The 20,007-nt window shown below is 40.9% G+C and overlaps 1 protein-coding gene across 4 annotated transcripts in view; it reads left to right on the top strand.

Moving 5' to 3' along the window:
- Positions 1 to 11,838: 11,838 nt before the first annotated feature.
- The window catches only part of LOC141845775 (pentatricopeptide repeat-containing protein At4g17616), an 18,315-nt gene continuing 10,146 nt past the window's right edge, over positions 11,839 to 20,007 (top strand). For 2 of the 4 annotated variants that reach the window (XM_074733780.1, XM_074733779.1), the window contains exons 1-2: positions 11,839 to 11,972; positions 12,056 to 14,535. In XM_074733780.1, coding sequence (XP_074589881.1) covers positions 11,892 to 11,972; positions 12,056 to 14,092 — 2,118 coding nt within the window. In that variant the 5' untranslated portion in view covers positions 11,839 to 11,891 and the 3' untranslated portion in view covers positions 14,093 to 14,535. Of the gene's footprint in view, positions 11,973 to 12,055; positions 14,619 to 20,007 lie in introns of those variants that run through there. The other 2 variants (XM_074733782.1, XM_074733781.1) reach the window with 2 other exon arrangements.

Here is a 20,007-nt window from a genome sequence, read left to right on the forward strand (position 1 = left end):
ATCCCAAAATTTAGTTGCAAAATAGCTATTTTTTTGTAGTGTCACCCACATGACTCTATATTCTATTTTTTTATAACAAAATTGTTATCAAGAAAAATAGGATTAATATCTGTTCTAGTACGTTGGTTGACAATTTATATACTCTTAATCAAATAACTCCCATGATGCAACAAATGGAAATTAATAACACATCTTCTAATTCTAATAAGAGAAAAGAACCTTCGTAAATGAACCAAACATATCTTTGGCATCTAAGGTTAGGTCATATTAACTTGAGTAGAATTCAAAGGTTAATAACCGATAGACCTTTAGATTCACTGGTGGTGGAAAATTTTTCAACCTGCGAGTCATGCTTGAAAGGAAAAATGACCAAGTGGCCTTTTAAGACAGAGAGGTATAGAGCCAAAGAAGTGTTGGAATGTGTTCATTATGATTTGTGCGGACCTATGACTATCCAGGCAAAGAGGTAGTTTCGAATATTTTGTCTCTCATATAGACGACTATTCGAGATATGGATACATTTACTTGATGTGCCACAAGTCTGAGTGCTTTGATAAGTTCAAAGAATACAAGACTGATGTGGAGAAATATCATGGTAAAAGTATCAAGACACTATGGTCTGATCGTGGTGGAGAGTACCTCTTAGGAAAGTTTAGGAGTCACTTATTAGAGGCTGAAATTCAATCCCAATTGTCTGTACCTAGTACACCCCAACAGAACGGTGTGGCGGAGCGAAGGAATAGGACTCTTATGGAAATGGTTAGATCGATGATAAGTGTTCCGGTTGAGAAGTGCGTCTGGACCTGGACCTTCCTCGCCGTAGGAGTTGAACAGTAGGAGGAGGGGAGGAGAAGAGTGCGAGCTTCAGGGGCTTCAGGACCTCCCTTGAAGCTGGATCACAGCAGGACTGCTGGCCTTGAACAGTAGATAGCGCTGGGGGCGATAGCCGCTTTAAAGTAGCCTGAGACTCCGCCGGAGCCGATGAAGACCCGCAGCAGCTTCAGAGATGGCCTGCGATCACAGGGAACGTCAGTAGGACGGCTAGGGGGAGCCTCGGCGCGACCACTCCGACGCTCAAGTCAGGGACGGAGGAAGGAGATGAACAGTAATGCACTTGAGCGTGTAAAAGTTGAGAGAGTTCGGGCGAGAGATACCTGTGGAGCGGAGTGGTCTTTGTAAAGGGAGATGAGCGTGCATACCTGTCACGTCATCATTTAAGGAATGTCCCTTCATGATTAATGAAGTGGCAGGAATAATCGAGTCCGTTGTCCCATCGCCGGTAAAATATTGTGTTGTCACCATCTGAAAATGCAGCGGTGCATGCCGCAGAGATATAGCATTAAATATGGGGGCGTGGGCTTATCAGAAGTCATGATGGGACATGCCAGGGCACTGTAAGGCGAGTCTGCTGAGGACTCGGATTCGGCCTGGTGAGGAGTCTGCTGAGGACTCGGATTCGGCCTGAGGAGGAGTATTCGGCAGGCTTCCGGATGGAGGATTCGGCTGTCGCCGGATGGAGGATTCGGCTGCTGCCGGATGGAGGATTCGACAGGCTTCTGCCGGATGGAGGATTCGGCTGCCGCCGGATGGAGGCTTCTGCCGCCGGATGGAGGATTCGGCTGCTGCCGGATGGAGGATTCGGCAGGCTTCTGCCGGATGGAGGACTCGACAGGCTTCTGCCGGATGGAGGACTCGGCTGCTGCCGGATGGAGGATTCGGCAGGCTTCTGCCGGATGGAGGATTCGGCAGCCTGCTGCCGGATGGAGGACTCGGCTGCTGCTGCCGGATGGAGGATTCGGCAGGCTTCTGCCGGATGGAGGATTCGACAGCCTGCTGCCGGATGGAGGATCCGACGATGACCTGGCCGAGTGGGGATTCGGCTTCGGATAGGGCCGAGTGAGGATTCGACTTCGGATAGGGCCGAGTGAGGATTCGGCTTCGGATAGGGCCGAGTGAGGATTTGGCTACGGGCTGCGGCCGAATGGGGGCCGAATGGCAGTGCTGAGCTGCAGTGGCCGAGTGAGCAGAGCTGAGCTGCTGTGTTGGCCGAGTGGCCAAATGGAACCGGATCAATCGAGATTGTGGTTGTGGCTGACCGGACTTGCGGGAGGGACCAGGATCGGACTCGAGTCAAACCAGAGGCCCCCATGGGTTATTCTCGGAACATAAGCCTCCCCGCTAGTCTAGTCGAAGGGAGCGTAAGTCGGACTGACTAGACGAGTCATTGCTCGAGTCCGATCTTTCTTCACGTCAGTTGCGCGGTAGGGCGATGAGCAGGCGAGGAGGGAGGCGAGTATTTCTCCATGATCGTTCAAGTCCAGGTCCGAATCAGAACCTGGTATGAGGGCCCCGCCAACTGTACGGTCGCAATTAGTAACCGAAGCGGTCTCTCAGTAGACACGTGGGCTAAGCCTCGGTGAGTGGCTGTAAAGCCTTGGATGAGTGGCTGTGAAGCCATGAAGGGCTGAAGCCTGGGATGAGCGGCTGTAAAGAGACGCCTGGGATGAGCGGTTGTAAAGCCTTGGCCGAGTGGCCGAGAAGCCTTGGCCGAAGTGGCCGATGGCTGAAGAAGCCAGGGTTGTGGAAGGATGGGGCCGAATGGCTGAGAAGCCTGGGAAGGATGGGGCCGAATGGGATATGGCCGAATGGCCGGATGGACATGGCCGAATGGCCGAATGGGCAAAGCTGAGCTGCTGTGGCTGAATGAGCAGAGCTGAGCTGCTGTGTGGCAGGGCCGAGCTGCCGGGTGACAGGGCTGAGCTGCCGGATGGCCGAATGGGCAGAGCTGAGCTGCTGTGGCCGAATGAGCGGAGCTGAGCTGCTGTGTGGCAGGGCCACGCTGCCGGGTGACAGGGCTGAGCTGCCGGATGGCCGAATGGGCAGAGCTGAGCTGTTGTGGCCGAATGACGCGTCGGCGTTTGGACAAGTCGATGGGCGGACGGGCATGGGCGGTCCGAGCTTGCGGACGATTTGGAAGTGTAGAGTGTCCGTGCGGACGATACGGTGGGTGTCCGTGCTTGCGGACGATACGTAGAGTGTCCGTGCTTGCGGACGATACGTCGGGTGTCCGTGCTTGCGGACGATACGTAGAGTGTCCGTGCTTGCGGACGATACGTCGGGTGTCCGTGCTTGCGGACAATACGACGGGTGTCCGTGCTTGCGGACGATACGTAGAGTGTGTCCGTGCTTACGGATGATACATAGAGCGTGTCCGTGCTTGCGGACGATGCGTGCGGACGAATGAGCTGAGCTGAGTTGCCGGATGGCCGAATGGGCAGAGCTGAGCTGCTGTGGCCGAATGAGCAGAGCTGAAGTCCGATTGGATGGCTGAGAAGCCCGGACGAATGGCTGAAAGCCTAGATGAAGGGCTGAGAAGCCTGGGATGAATGGCTGAAAGCCTAGATGAAAACCGGAGAACCGCGTGAGTTGACCCCACGCCGGTAGCACGACTCGGTTGCCAAGGCGAGCTCGACCCCGGCTGCAGGAGCGCGGGGGAGTTTGAGAATTGTAGTAGATGGCGGTGACAGACGCTGTAGCGGGTCCGATTCCGCGATTCGGCTCGACCCCGGCTGCGAAGCGCGGGGGAGTTAAGCATGAAAAGATAGCAAGTGTTATGAAATTTACCAGACTTTGATGTGTCGGGCGCTAGTGGTCCGTGACCGCCGGAAGTAAGCTCGACCCTGACTATGAGGGGAGGTTGAGCCCTGACAAGGACATTTGCTGATGGAGCTAGTGGTCCGAGACCACCAGAATTGAGCTCGACCTTGGCTATGTCCGAGCCGAAGGGAGGTTGAACCCTGAAAAGGGCAATTGCTGATGGAGTAGGTCCGAGACCTAATTTGAGCTCGACCTTGGCTATGTCCGAGCCGAAGGGAGGTTGAACCCTGAAAAGGGCAATTGCTGATGGAGTAGGTCCGAGACCTAATTTGAGCTCGACCTTGGCTATGTCCGAGCCGAAGGGAGGTTGAACCCTGAAAAGGGTAATTGTTGATGGAGTAGGTCCGAGACCTAATTATGTCGGTGGAGACAGCTCGATCCCGACTATGTCCGAGTCGAGAGAGTGATGTCGAATGGCTGAAAAGCCTTAGCGCGGAGAGGACCTGCGGAAGTATCCCCGTTATTCAAGTGTAGGGAAGTAAAGTACGTACCATGGTACTTAGTGATTCGACTTGCACAGGCAGTCGGCGATTTGGCTCGCGCAGGCAGTGACGAGTCGGCGATTCGGCTCGTGCAGGCGGTGATGAGTCGGCGATTCGGCTCGTGCAGGCGGTGAAAAGAAGGCTCTGTCGGCCCTCGTAGGCAGCGGTGAAGGCCAAGTCGGAAGATGCCGCGATTCGGCTCGGGAGACGGCGAGGTTGCGGGTTCCGTCCCGCGTAGGCAGCGGCGGCTTGTTGCAGTGATTCGGCTTGGGCAAACAGCGAAAAGAAGACTTGCTGTCGCGGGCGTTTCCGGTTCACGACGAAGCGCCCGAGCCACAGCGAAGGCCGAGAGAGATCGCAGGAGATGACTTTGGGCAGGCGAAGGTCATCGAGTTGTGTGAGCCGAATGGGGATCCGGCGACGGAGGGGGCACGTGCCGGCTTGTGCGCTGCTCCTCTATGAGCGTTGCCTGTGCCGCGGGCGGTGACGGCATGGACGCGGGAGGCGCCTCGGCGGAGGTGAGCGTGGGTCTGTGATGGAGATGTTGGGTCGGGGCCTGGTAGGCCTAATGGGCTTGATGGGCCTGAGGGGCTGGAACTCGATAACTTGGAGCTTGAAGAACCGGATCTCGGTGGGCCAGGGCCTGGTGGGCCTGATGGGTCTGAGCAAAATGGGCTGGAGCTTGGTGGGCCTCGGTGGGCTCAAATAACCGGCGAGCTGGGAGCGGGACTGGCGCCGATGGTGCTTCAGTGGAGAAAGAAGGGGGCCTGGAAGGGCCAGCGGGTACCTGGTGTTGTTGTTGCTGCTGAGAGATTGCCAGGACGGCGGCGGCCACCGCCTTGTTGAAGTCCTCTTGCGTCATGGCGACGAAATAGGGCTGAGGAGGTTCGTCCGTCGGCATCTCAAATCCGGGCAGAGATGTGTTCCCACAGACGGCGCCAAATTATGTTCCGGTTGAGAAGTGCGTCTGGACCTGGACCTTCCTCGCCGTAGGAGTTGAACAGTAGGAGGAGGGGAGGAGAAGAGTGCGAGCTTCAGGGGCTTCAGGACCTCCCTTGAAGCTGGATCGCAGCAGGACTGCTGGCCTTGAACAGTAGATAGCGCTGGGGGCGATAGCCGCTTCAAAGTAGCCTGAGACTCCGCCGGAGCCGATGAAGACCCGCAGCAGCTTCAGAGATGGCCTGCGATCACAGGGAACGTCAGTAGGACGGCCAGGAGGTGCCCCGGCGCAACCACTCTGACGCTCAAGTCAGGGACGGAGGAAGGAGATGAACAGTAATGCACTTGAGCGTGTAAAAGTTGAGAGAGTTCCGGCGAGAGATACCTGTGGAGCGGAGTGGTCTTTGTAAAGGGAGATGAGCGTGCATACCTATCACGTCATCATTTAAGGAATGTCCCTTCATGATTAATGAAGTGGCAGGAATAATCGAGTCCGTTGTCCCATCGCCGGTAAAATATTGTGTTGTCACCATCTGAAAATGCAGCGGTGCATGCCGCAGAGATATAGCATTAAATATGGGGGCGTGGGCTTATTAGAAGTCATGATGGGACATGCCAGGGCACTGTAAGGCGAGTCTGCTGAGGACTCGGATTCGGCCTGGTGAGGAGTCTGCTGAGGACTCGGATTCGGCCTGAGGAGGAGTATTCGGCAGGCTTCCGGATGGAGGATTCGGCTGTCGCCGGATGGAGGATTCGGCTGCTGCCGGATGGAGGATTCGACAGGCTTCTGCCGGATGGAGGATTCGGCTGCCGCCGGATGGAGGACTCGGCTGCCGCCGGATGGAGGATTCGGCTGCTGCCGGATGGAGGATTCGGCAGGCTTCTGCCGGATGGAGGACTCGGCAGACTTCTGCCGGATGGAGGACTCGGCTGCTGCCGGATGGAGGATTCGGCAGGCTTCTGCTGGATGGAGGATTCGGCAGCCTGCTGCCGGATGGAGGACTCGGCTGCTGCTGCCGGATGGAGGATTCGGCAGGCTTCTGCCGGATGGAGGATTCGACAGCCTGCTGCCGGATGGAGGATCCGACGATGACCTGGCCGAGTGGGGATTCGGCTTCGGATAGGGCCGAGTGAGGATTCGGCTTCGGATAGGGCCGAGTGAGGATTCGGCTTCGGATAGGGCCGAGTGAGGATTCGGCTACGGGCTGCGGCCGAATGGGGGCCGAATGACAGTGCTGAGTTGCAGTGGCCGAGTGAGTAGAGCTGAGCTGCTGTGTTGGCCGAGTGGCCGAATGGAACCGGGTCAATCGAGATTGTGGTTGTGGCTGACCGGACTTGCGGGAGGGACCAGGATCGGACTCGAGTCAAACCAAGGGCCCCCATGGGTTATTCCCGGAACAATAAGTTATTCAGAATTACTAACTTTATTTAGGGGATATACTCTGGAAACAGCAGCGTACATTCTGAACTTGGTACCTTCTAAATCAGTACCTTCTACTTCCACCGAATTGTGGACTGGGCGTAAGCATAGTTTAAAACACATTCAGATTTGGGGTAGTCCAGCACATATGTTGAAGGAAGACGCTGATAAGTTGGAAACTCGTACAGAAGTTCGCTTGTTTGTAGGTTATCCTAGAGGAACGAAGGGTGGTTTGAGAAGATCTTGGATTGAAGGTGGGCGGCCACACATCATTAGATTAGGTTGTGTCTTTTTTTCCCTCTCCTAATCCTTCCTTTTTTATAGCTATGTCATCTTAGAAAATTTAGAAAGAATCTAACAAACTTTTCTTATTCAGATTTAGTTAGAAAAAATCTAATAAAATCTCTTGATAAGATTTTGTTAGTTTCTTAATAAATTTTCTTAACTAAATTTTATTATTTTCTTAACAAAATCTCTTAATAAAATTTCGTTTATTTCTTAACAAAATTTCTTTATTGAGTTTTATTATTTTCTTAATAAAATTTCTATGAAAAAAGCATAACAAAATTTTGTTTAGGATTTAGAAAAATAGAATTCTTAACAGAATTTCATAACGGAAATTCTTAACAGAAATTCTTAATAGAATTTTGCATAGGAAAAATTTTTAATGGAATTTTTCATAGGAAAAATTTTTAATAGAATTTCCTAACTGAAGTTCTTACGGAATTCTCTCAGGTGGATACGAGGCTTTATCCAGAGGCTACAGCAGGGACCTAGAGGAGAAATTGATTTTTAGCCTCTTGATGGGCTTGGGCTTCCTGTGTTCTCCCTGAACACCCAACTCAAGTCCATCAATAATAACTCATACCACTAAAGGGTTATTATTGAATTACCTCACCAATCCCATATTATAATATGGGCTCCTTCTTATCATGAGTGTATTAATCTTCCTATGTTTAAAATATCGTATGTCCATCAATTAATTGAATTACTAATAACTTAATTAATTAACTTCTTATTTCGAGAGTAGTACCACTCAACTTTATTATCATGCCGAACTAAGTCCACTTGCAAGATTTACATGATAACCTTTATGAGCTCCTCAAGGGGACATCATCAGCCTAATTATTAAGACACAGTTTTCTTCTATAATCAACAACACACCATATACATAACATTATCTCTCAACTCATTGGGTCTTTTAATTTAACGAATAAATCTTACCCTTTGATGAATTAAAGAAATACATACTAAGTATATGTGATTGTTATTATATAGGGATTAAGAGCATGCACATCCATAATAACTGAGGTCTAGTTCGATTATATAGTCAGTATAAATCGAACGACCTCAAACGGTCCTACTCAATACACACAAAGTGTACTAGTGTAATTTAATAGTCAAGATAAGCTAATATAAATTACACTACAACCAATCTAATGGTTTGTCCCTATCCATCTTGGTTGTGAGCTACTATTTATAATTTATAAAAAACTGATAACATGATCTTCTGTGTATGATACCATACACCATGTTATCTACAATATAAATTAAGTGGACAACTGCATTACATAAGAAATGCAAACATTTGACCAATGTGATTCTCATTTCATAATAGATGTTCATACAAAAGCTAGGTTTACAGTATACATCCCAACAAGTCCAACTGATTAGGACTTTTTGCTAGTCTTCTAGTCAACTTTGATCTGATTAGACTTCACTCACATCTAAACATTAGGCCCTATTTGGATTAACTCTTGATCAAACTGACTAGACCTAGGTATATTGTTAAACATCGAAATTCTAAACGCAGACTGGTGCTCCTTGCATCAACACAAGATTTCTTCATCTGTAGAAGAGAGAAAACTTTTGGGTAAACTCAAAAGGGCACCAAATTATGCAAAATGTCAAAAAGGCATTTAAAAATAATAATAATCAAAAGGGCCCTCCATTATATTATTTATCCTGAAAATACTCTTACTTGAAGTGCTATTATAGTAGCTACGAATAACTGTTATAACGTATAATATCTAGTTCTTATTATTAGTGTTAGCCCTTAAAGTCAATTATGAGATGATTGACAAATTTTTTTTTGTATTATATTTCATTAATAAAAAGAAAAGTTTATAATTATTATATTTACTTCAGATCTATACCAGATGAATAAATATAACAATGTCCTAAGATAGTAGGTTCTAGTCTAAAATATATCAATTGGTTGAATTGATAGTGGGAGGCTATAAATATATATAGAACACTACTCTTAACTATTTTTAGTTAAACTTTAATATATAAGGGCAATATTAATGTGTTGAGACTAGCATATAGGTCAACTGATGACTTAATCTTACAAGTCATGAATATAAGATATCAAGTTGACACATTGATATATATTAGAGAATACGTACTGAATTGACTCACTATGAGAATATTTTATGAATCGTTATATGAGTGTCATAAGCATTCTTATAGTAACTATTATTATAAATAGTCCTTAGACCTGAAGTCACTACGGTTTCCTACATAAGGAGTTGTGTACTTTAGTATCGACAAACATTACTTGTAACAAGGTCGGACTATAAAATCGGTTACTGGATATGCAATAAGTTATACAGAGGAATTAAGTGATGTAGATGAGATCTATCCTTTCCATATGATGAAAGTGATATTTATGGGCCCCTTGATTAAGTAGAACTACTAAGATGCATGTCCATGCTCAAATAAGTCAATATAAGATATTTAGCTTATTTGGTTAAGTGAGTCTATTTGGAAATTAAGAAATACAAAGATTGATGATCAATCTAAAGGATGGAAGGACCAAGTTATACAAGATAATAGACAGAAAGATTAGGTCGAATCTCAATATTCTCATATCATTTGGATAACAATGATGTATTGCTATATGTCACTTATTGCTTATATATCTAAAATGTTATTTTAGATACCTTGCCAACGTTATTAGAACCTATTAAGTCACACACAAAGAACATATTAATTTGGAGATGAATTTATTTTAGTTTGACTAAAATATGATGAACCCTAAGATTATAAGGTTAAGTCTAATCCGAATTAGACTCATTGAATTAGACTCAAATGAATCTAACTATTGGATTGAATCTAATCCGAATTAAATTCATTAGATTAGACTCAATCACTAAAAAAGATTAATATTCATTAATAGAGATTAATGTTCATAAATAGAGATTAATGGAGCATTGATGAAAAGGAGAGCAAAAGACAAAAACTTTTTCGTATTCATTGGATGAGTGTAAAAGCCATCTTTGATGCATTTTCGTAGATGATTATTTTTTTTCTAGTCTCCTCTTCTTCTCCTTTTGGCCGAACTATCCAAGTTACTAGCACAACGAAGGTGGTTCTTCTCTGAAGGCTGAGTTCGTGCAATGAACAAAGGACGTGTTCATGTGGATATCGAAAAGGCATGACCATTTTGATTGCGCTGAGACCTGCAGAATCAAAGTTGCTGTCGGGATTGTTACATTCACACAACAAAGGTGACAACTAGGTAACAAACATGTATATTGTATTCGCATGGATCTTTGGAGGGATTGATTTTTACGCTGTGTTTATTTTTGATTTTTCACATAAGATCCCTACACCTACAATACTATAACAACTAATACAATATTATTATAGCAGTGTAATAGCTAATACATCATTGTAGAAGTTACATAAGTAGCTACAACAACTATTTTAAAATGATTTTGATGACTTTTAAATAATTTTAATTAAATTAGTAAAAAATATTTTATTATAATAGTGCTATATGTATAATAATTTTGATTAAAATAAAATAATTAATTTTTTTATATTATAATAGCTACCTCGTAATTAATATAATAATATTGAAATAAGAGGTATTTCAAAAAGGATGATCTTTTGATGATTTACATAATTTGGGGTGTCATTTTGATTTTTATCCAAAACTTTTCAATATAATGATTTTGAAAAGTGATTAACTTAATGAGTTAGAAGTTCATGAAGTAGGAACTTAGTGGCTAGTAAACCACGTTAATTATTGTGTTAACATTGTTTTATTTTTTCAATGCATAGTTCTTTGCATTTCTGCTAATATCATTTGAGGCCTTGCATTAGCAAGAACAATATTTTTTTTAATAAAAAAAATATTTTACAAGAATCGTCTATTCAAACTCTTCTAGATGCCTACTGGTATAAAAAAGGGCATCCCATCCAACATATTCTATCATAAATGCCCTTAAACTCATTAAAATTCATCATTATAAAAAAATCAGATTAAAAATATTATTATATTTTGAAAAGAATATAGAGCAAAGTGATATAAAATTATATTATAAATATATTAAAAATATTTTTTAATATTTTAAATATTATTTAATAAAAGATAATAAATTTTTTAAAAAATAAGAATTTAAAAAGATATTTTATAAAATATACCTTCTGAATAAAATATGTTTTTTAGTATAAGATCTACTATAGATAATTCATTGACTCAATGCGTAGAGTGTATCAATGTATCTATAGTCAAAATTTAAGGAGAAAATAATTATGTAATAGTTAGATCAAAATTGTTAAGTAATAGTATTTTAAATGGTTTGATTATTTTGAAAGTATGGATGAATTCTAATGACCTTATAAAGTGCACGTATAGAGGAAAATAATTATATAATAGTTTTGATTAAAATTGTTAAAAAATTAATTTTGAATTATTTAATGACTTGAAAGCATAAAATGAACTTCAATGACTTTCTAAAGTATATTTATCTATTTAGATTTAAAATTTTTAAAAATGATGTATTTTTGAATCAAACTTTTAATTTGAATGGATAAATATATTGTAAAAGGATATAGAAGTGATCAAATATCTCAAAAATTATTAGTGCGTAAACGGGCCAAACTTAATTATATTTGATCACTTCTATATCCTTTTCATAATTTATCCATTCAAATTAAAAGTTTGATTCAAAAATACATCATTTTTAAAAATTTTAAATCTAAATATATGTATACTTTAGAAAGTCATTGAAGTTCATTTTAAATCTAAATGATGTCATTTTGATCCTTCTACAAAATCGAGCCAAACTTAATTATATTCAAGCTCAATTGTTTTCTTATAAGCTTCTTTGCTTTCTTATAGAGCTTGTTTTTATTAAAATTCTTATTGAGCTTTGGTGAGCTTGTTTTTATATTGTAGTTAGATTAATTATTTTAAATTTTTAAACAGATAAAATAATATATTTATATTTTTATGAATTTAATAATTTCATTATCTCACCTCTTGCCCTGATGACGTCTGTTATAGGGCCGTGGTTTAGGGCGCCGCACCTCCGCCGATTGCCACCGTCGTTTACGACGCACGCCGTTAGTGCCTCTCCTCTCCTTCCCTACCGACGCAGATGAGTCGTTTTCTCGTGCAGCTCTTTCATTTACACCGAAGGCTCTCTTTGTTAACCATCTCGTCCAAGCTTGTTGTAAGTGTACGATCGAACCTTATTTCGGAACTGTCTGGATTTATTTGAAAAGGAAATCAAAGAATGGTTCCTCCACTTTTCGGGTTCAGGTCGATCGCACTGGATTAACCAGTGCAGTAGCCAGCGCGAAGTGCGGCGTTCCACCCCAGCGTCTTATTTCCAGTAGAATTCAACCGAGTGACCTGTGGGAAGGCTCTTCTTACGAAATTTTATTGAGGAAATTCGAGTTTTCTCTGCAAGATGATTCCTTGGATGAAGCGTGGGAAGCATTTAGCAATTTCAAAAGGTTGCATGGATACCCTGAACATCAACTGGTGAGCAAACTGATTGCATCTCTTTCTTATTCAACGAACTCTGATTGGATTCGGAAAGCTTATGATTTGGCAGTGGTGATATCGAAGGAAAGACCTGATCTTGTTCGCCCTGAATCCTTTTCCACACTGTCTCTTTCTTTAGCAAGACATCAGATGCCGATTCCTGCCTCCACAGTCCTCCGGATCATGTTGGAACGGGGCAAATTTGCTCCAAAAGATATATTAACCACCTTTTTCTTACACCTAGTGAAGTCTCAAATTGGGTCCTATCTTGCAATGGATCTCTTAATTGAAATCTGCGAGTATTTTTTGAATTGTGGCTTATACTCGAGGAATGCTGTGAAGATCAACCGAATCAAGCATTCTATTCTCATTTTCAACCTAGTTCTCAATTCATGTGTAAGGTTTACTTGTTTGATTAAAGCAGGACAAATAATAGAAATGATGGCACGAGTTGGAGCTATTGCTGATGCAAATTCCATTCTGATAATCTCACAGATCCATGAGATGATGGGAGAGCGTGTTAATTTGCAAAACCTGAAAGTGCATATTGATCGTATCACTTCTGCATCAATGAATAATCAATATTGTCATTTTTATGACTGTCTTTTGAGCTTGCATTTCATGTACAATGATTTGGATGCTGCTGTGGAGCTTATGTTAGATCTTTTCCAAAGAAGGAAATCTCAACATTCGTCTACTAGGGGATCACTTGCAGAGACTAATGCATCACAAAGAAAATGCTATTTTCATATTGGATCAAGCAATCTAGGGATGGGAAATAGAATTACAGTTGCTCCAAAGAACTTGGAGAATGATTTTTTGGTTGCTGCGCAAAGGCACTTGGGATTTATTCACTTTATGGATGGTAAACTTGTGCCCAGCTACAAATTTCTTGCAAAGCTTACAAATGTTTGCGTGAAAGAAAGAATGGTTGATAAACTATCTAATTTCTTGATTAACATGCATAAGGATATTGATCCAGGAGGTGCTAATTTATGTTCAGATGTTTTGCATGCATGCATTATGTTAGATTGGTTGGATGCTGCCCATGACATTTTGGATGATCTGGAATTAGCTAAAGTGTCCATTGAAGCCAGTTCTTATTTAGCACTTTTGAATGCATATTCTAAGAAAAATATGTACAAGGAATCGAAAATTCTATTAAAGCAAATGAAGAAATCGGGTTTAGTCGTTAGTATATCTGATGAATACAAGTGTGCTTTGGGATATGCATCCTTCCCTATTTCAGATATAAAAGCCTCAAATTCATTGGAAAAATCAGAGCTGGTCCAGTTTCTTGAACTAGAAAACAAGAAATATAGCCTTGAAAGTCATTTGATTTATGAGTTTAATAGTTCAATTTTATTCTTTTGCAAAGCTAAAATGATGGAAGATGCTCTAAAGACTTTAAAACGGATGAGAGAAAAAAATGTCCAACCAACAGTTCTTACCTTCAATTACCTTGTCAATGGTTATTCATCTTTAGAAATGTATCGTGAGATTACAATCTTGTGGGAAGACATAAGGAGGCAGATGGAATGTGGTGCTTTGTCTGCAAACAGAGACTTGTTTGACTGCTTGCTCTGGAATTTTCTAAAAGGGGGTTATTTTGCAAGATCAATGGAAATTATTGATTACATGTTAAAGAACAATGTTTATGTGGATAAATGGAAGTACAGAATGGAATTTCTGAATAACCACAAAAATCTTTACCGAAGTTTAAAAGAATCATCTTGCAGAACAGATGCTCAGAGTAGGAGGCTTCAACATGTTAAAGCATTTAGGAAATGGGCTGGTATTGACCAATAGTTTAGACCTAATTCAGATGCCCTGCCCTTTGTGCTTAGGAATTACATGACAATTGACACGACAACAAAGTGTAGTGTCGTTAAATGAAGGTTAAAAATCAGAGCACTATTGTTTGACTTGGAACTTTTTATTGTTCCTCTGTTGTAGAAACTGTTGTTGGATCATGGTTCTTCTTGCAGCTGCTTTGAACTGAAATGGAATTAGATTTTAATTTCCTGCTACCAGATGTACTGGATAACATCCATTTTACTAGCTGTCAAACAGGCTGCAGTCATTTTCTATGTTAATTAGATGTTTATAACTACGGATGTGGCTGCTTATTCTTGTGCAACCAATCTGAAGCTCATGGTCATAGGGTATAGTTGATATAGGTTTTGGGGCTGCTTCTCTTTTGTTATTGAACTGTTCTCTGGTGTCCAGCCACTGGATAGATGGAAAGTAAGGTATTATTCCATTACAACTAGGTTTATTAGATACATTCTGTAATAATTTTGAAAAGTATATTTTCTATGATGCATGTTTTTCATAGCTATTAAAGGTATGTAATCTTCTTTCTAGGACTGTAAATGAATCAGACGTGAATAAGCTTTGGTATTTGGTTTGATAAAGCTCGTTTACATTTGCTCAATAGTAAAAGAACATATAAAATAAACAAGCTTGAACAGTATCATTCATGAATAATTTATTAACAAACTTATTTATTAATTTAACTAAAATTTAATTATAAATATATTTCTTTTTATTCAAATACATCAACAACTACCAAGCCTTATTCCACTAGGTAGGGGACAATAGTTTGATGGATCTATTCTTTTATTTCAAATACATAAAAATTATAAATTTTGTTAATCTAAAATTATTCATAATATGTTGAAAATAAGAAAATAGTATAAATTTCATGAATAAGATAAACATTTTACTAATTTATAAGGACAATAATATTGTTAATATCTTGATAAAAAGCTCGAGTTGTAGCTCGAGCACAACTTGAGTTTGATAAGATTTTTAATAAATAAGCTCAAACAATCTCAATAAGTAAATAAATAAGCTTGAACACAACTAAACTTGGTTTGGCTCATATACACCCCTATTTCTATTTAAATAAAAATTGAGGTCACCTTTTGAAAAGGTATTTTTAGAAGTTAGGCAATTGGCCCCCTATGCTAAGTATGCGAATCATGCAAAGTATTTGTGATAAAATAATATTTGTTATAGTCCCGAAATTGTAACTAAAAATACTTGTCAAATTGTATTAGTAATGAGATTCAAAATGCAAGGAAGGTGTTCTAAGTTCTTACCTTTAGTTGGTTCCACTTCGCATTATTATAGGTAAAATCATACTTTCAGTGGTTGAGTTCGTTCAAATTCTTTAAACTTAGATTATGTTTGTCAAATATGCAAATGCATGTACTTATTAAGTGTTGGGAGGAAGAAGATTATTGATGTAAGGATGATCCAAGTGGTAGAGGTTGATCAAGAGATTTGAAAACTCAGTAGGTGTTGAATAAGTAAAGAAAATCCAAGAGGTGTTTGGAGACAAAAAAAAGTCCAAAAGGTGTTTGGCATATGAAAAAGTTTAAGATGTGTTTGGTGGAGAAATACAATAGGTGTTAGAAGATGAAGATCAAAAGTCGCAAGATTGGGAGGTGATGTCGCTTGATAATGGAAGAAGACTTGGGGAGGCGAGCCTCCTAGCAAGTGAATGAAGACTTGTAGGGATGGGGCAAGGTCTCTTAGCAAGCAAAAGGAGATCTAGAGGTGATGCCTTCTACATGTGAAAGAAGACCATCACTTAACATGTGAGATATGATAGATTACAAGAGATTACAAGAGACTTTAGTTTTTGATTTCTAGCATAGAAATGTGTTCGACTAAAGAACAAGCTTATTTTGAGTCGAAATTAACTAGTGAGCTTGATCTCGAGTAGATTCAGCCAATTGAAGATTTTTTCAATTAACTTGAGTAGTAGAGTTGATTAGGTGGTTGATTGTTAACGTTGTTGGAGTGTATCTTTATCCACTTGAGTAGATTAAATTATGTTGAATTAACCAAAAGAGATTTGAGTAGACCAAATAAATATGGAGTCAATTGAGTACTAATGACTATTGAATGGGTAGAATTTTGAATTTCATTTTACTGAAAGGATTTCAGTTGAATGGAGGTGAGTAAAAGCCGGAGTACTAAAGGTTTTGGAACAATGAAAAACTAATTTTTTGTGGTCCTTTGTTAACTTTTCTTGTATCATGTAAGAGGTCTATTTTTGTTTGTTTACCTCATTTCTATTGCATATTAACAAATTCTATAGTTTTATTACTCAAATTGTATAAGTGTGAGGGTTTGTGGCTCCTACTTATTGATTAACTCTTTTCATTTGCAAGAGCAAAAAAAAAAAATTTAAATTTATAGGTTGTGCCTATTCATCCCCTTCAAGACGCATTATGATCCTAACGCATTCTAGTTTTTTTTCTTCATTGTGCTTAACGTTTTTATCCTCATAAGAAGAAGATAAGAGGTTTCCTTGTCTCTTGAAGAATTCGAGAAGGAGAAAACATAATGACATTCGGGGAGTGACTCATCAACGAGTCATATGTTATGGAGTAAGAATCGAAGGGTTCGAGCCATGTAAAATCAAGTGTTTGCTTTGCTTGAGTTTTTCTTATTATTATTTTATTTTTCACTGCATAACTAATCTTGTTTGTAAACTTGCAATCAATTTTTACGAACAACTATTTACCCTCTATACGTTCGATCCAACTAGTGGTATCATAATTTGGCTACTCTCAGAGTACTAACCGCCAAAGGAGTTCATTCAATCAATCAATGGCAATGCAAGAGGGTTTCAATGCTACCCAGCCACTATTCTTTGATGGGGTAAAATTTTCTTATTGAAAAAGTAGAATAGAGTACTTTTTTATGATAGATTTTTAGAATTGGATGGTGGTGAAGAAAGGCTTCTAGATTCCTACCAACAAACATGGAGATCCTAATCAATTTTAACAAATGAAGCAATGAGTTGAAGAAGACATGAAAACCAATGCTAAGGCTATAATAGCTCTGTAATGTGGACTATTGTCGAGGCAATTTAATAAGGTCAAACCCTTCAAGAGTGAGAAAGTCTAACAAAAAAACAATAGAAACTCATGAAGGTATGCATGAGTTACAAAGTGAGAATTGCTAACCAATCTAAGTGTAGAATTTCACCATGAGAGGAGGGGAGACTATGAGCCAAATGGATGAAACGTCGAAGGAGATCCTCAACAACTTTTGCCTGTAATTGGAGAATAAGTTGAGGACTAGAATCTCATGATATACGCATTAAAGCACTAAAAACTTTCCCTTGCACACCACTTTGGACATCCATAGTGGATGAATACAAAGTGTCTTGGATTTTTTTGAAATATTAAGTTAGATGAATTATTTTGTAAAATGGAATTGTATGAAGAAGCTAACCTAGAGTTCAGAAAGAAAGCTATAGCTTTGGTTGTAGGGAAGATGACAAAGAAAGAGGAGAGTGCATTAAAGTCAGAGCATGAAATTAATAGTGAAGATGAAAACGACACTAGCGAAATGACGCATTTTGTGAAAATGATGACAATAATAAGGATGTGAAGATGTTTTAGGATCTAAAGAAAGCTTCAAAGCAAAAAGGTAAAATTGAATGTAAATCTAATGTTGAATGTAATAGAAAGAGTGAGTATTGGAGCTATACAAGAAAGAAGAGAAAGGAAATAAAAATCACTCAAGGCTACATGGAGACTCTTTTTCTATCTTCTCGGAAGATGAAGTGCAAAATAAGACAAGTTGTGGCCATGGATAATGAGAGCTTATGTGATGAAGACTAGGGTTGTAGGAGCAATTGATGAAAATGAGGAATATTCTTCTAAATGAAAAAAATTAAATGACACCATTGCATGCTTAACTAATTCTTCATATAAGGCAAGGACATGACAAAATCTCTGCAAAAAGAGGTTAAGGTTAAGAGAAGAGCTGATTCAACTTCAACTTGCAAGATTCAACTTCAACTTGAAAGGACAAAGACAGAGTAAGGTTCTTTGTAAGTTGAAAAACTTAAGGAAGAAAATGATTCTTCAAGCTTGTAAGTGGATGAGTTAAACAAATATCTAGAAAAGTTCACATTGGAATTTAAGTACCTTGACATGATTCTTGTGAAACATTGAACTATCCACTAAATTCATTATTAATAAAGTTTTACTAGTAGAGAGGATGAAATTTAGTATAAGTTAACTTTGTGATACCAAGGTTGAGTTCCACTTAACCAAGTGCTTGGTAAAACATTATGACATGTATGCTCCTATTCTAGTAGGGCATAAGAACAATAATCTTTATGTTATTAACCTCTTGAGTATTACAAATGCACGCATTAAGTCTTTCATGCTCAAAGACAAATCGTGGCTATGATAAAGGAGGTTGATATATACCATATGAGATTAATTCTAAAGATTTCTTAGAGAGACTTGTGTTTAGTGCAATCATGCCCTTGGTTGAGCTTGACCATTTGGGCAAAGGGTTTAAGTTATAATTAAATGTGTGTATGAAGTTATGTAGGGACTCGACAAAATACATATGGAGATTTGACATGCCAACTCTGTGGATCGAAGTTCGCTAGAGATTAGAAAAAGATGGAATGAAATATTTGAAACAGAGGAGCATTGATATGCAACATTGTCGGTAGTTAGAAGAAAGCGAATTACATAAGGAGTGAAAGGTGACACATAGAGCTAGTTGTGGGCTTTATCTATTCGAGGGGCTTAAGACCTTATTGGAGATGATCTTGGTGGTGAAGTTAAGTTGTGGAAGAGAAGCTCTTGTGTGAGATTTGATAGTCAAGTTACCTATATTTATGGTCAAGGTAGAGCTCGGTTTAGTAGAGACTTAGTTATTAGGAAGATCATAATCAAAACTTCAATCGATTGGAAGGTCGCGCAGGTTGTGGTGGAACGGCCGGTTGCTGCTCGCGCGTCGTCGGTGCTGCAGATGTGGCGGGAGCTCGAGGACATGACCTCTTCTGCCGAGGACAGAGCGCAGGGGCACAGTGACAGCGTCTGTGCTAGGCGGTCAGATTCGCTCTCAGGAAAGGGATGACCTTGGTGGCGAGTCGGTTAATGCAAGAGAGAGCGAGTATAATAGCTATGCACAGTGGATTCGTGGAAATATAGATTCCTCTCCTATGCGGAATGCGGATGAGGATCACCGGGAATCAAATCAGGAACAATTTCGTGACCTTGGTGATGATGCAAGGGAGGGAGTTCGGCAAATAGTTCGTGGGTGGATGACAGAGAGTGAGATCCCAGAATCTGAATCTAGGATCTCACCTAGCAACGAGACTCACAGGGCGTAGCGTATACAAGAAATGTGACGAAAACGTGGTGGATGTTTTAGTACTATACGTATATTTGCACATCTTTCTGGATTTATCGCTAAATTCTTGTGTACATTGCATCCCATATTCATGCATTTAGGCATATATCTTGCATTTCCTAGTTCGGAGATCTGCTCGTGCTTTTACATGTTTCAGGGTGGAAATTGGAGCGAAAACGGGCAAAACGGAGCATCATTGAAGATAAGGCAAGACAGGGCCGTGCCTCATAGGCACGGCCGTGTCTCAAGGACCTCCTGGCCGTGTTTCAATGGGCACGGGCGTGTGCCCAAACAGAAGATCAACAAGTCCAGGGCCGTGCCTCACAGGCACGGGCCGTGCCAAAATCCCCTCAGCAGCAGCCAGAGGCCGTGTCTCAAAGACACACCCGTGCTTCAAAACAGAAACCAGCCAAGTCATGGCCGTGCCTCAAAGCACGGCCGTGTCTTCATCATGGAGCTAGCCACTGCTGTTGGCCGTGCTTTCCAGGCACGGCCGTGTGCCAGGACAGAAGTGTCCAAGCAGCAGGCCATGTCTC

This window comes from Curcuma longa, chromosome 15, assembly GCF_044706935.1.
Source record: "Curcuma longa cultivar G26 ecotype Majalengka, Jawa Barat chromosome 15, ITB_CL_G26_1.1, whole genome shotgun sequence".
NCBI lineage: Eukaryota > Viridiplantae > Streptophyta > Magnoliopsida > Zingiberales > Zingiberaceae > Curcuma > Curcuma longa.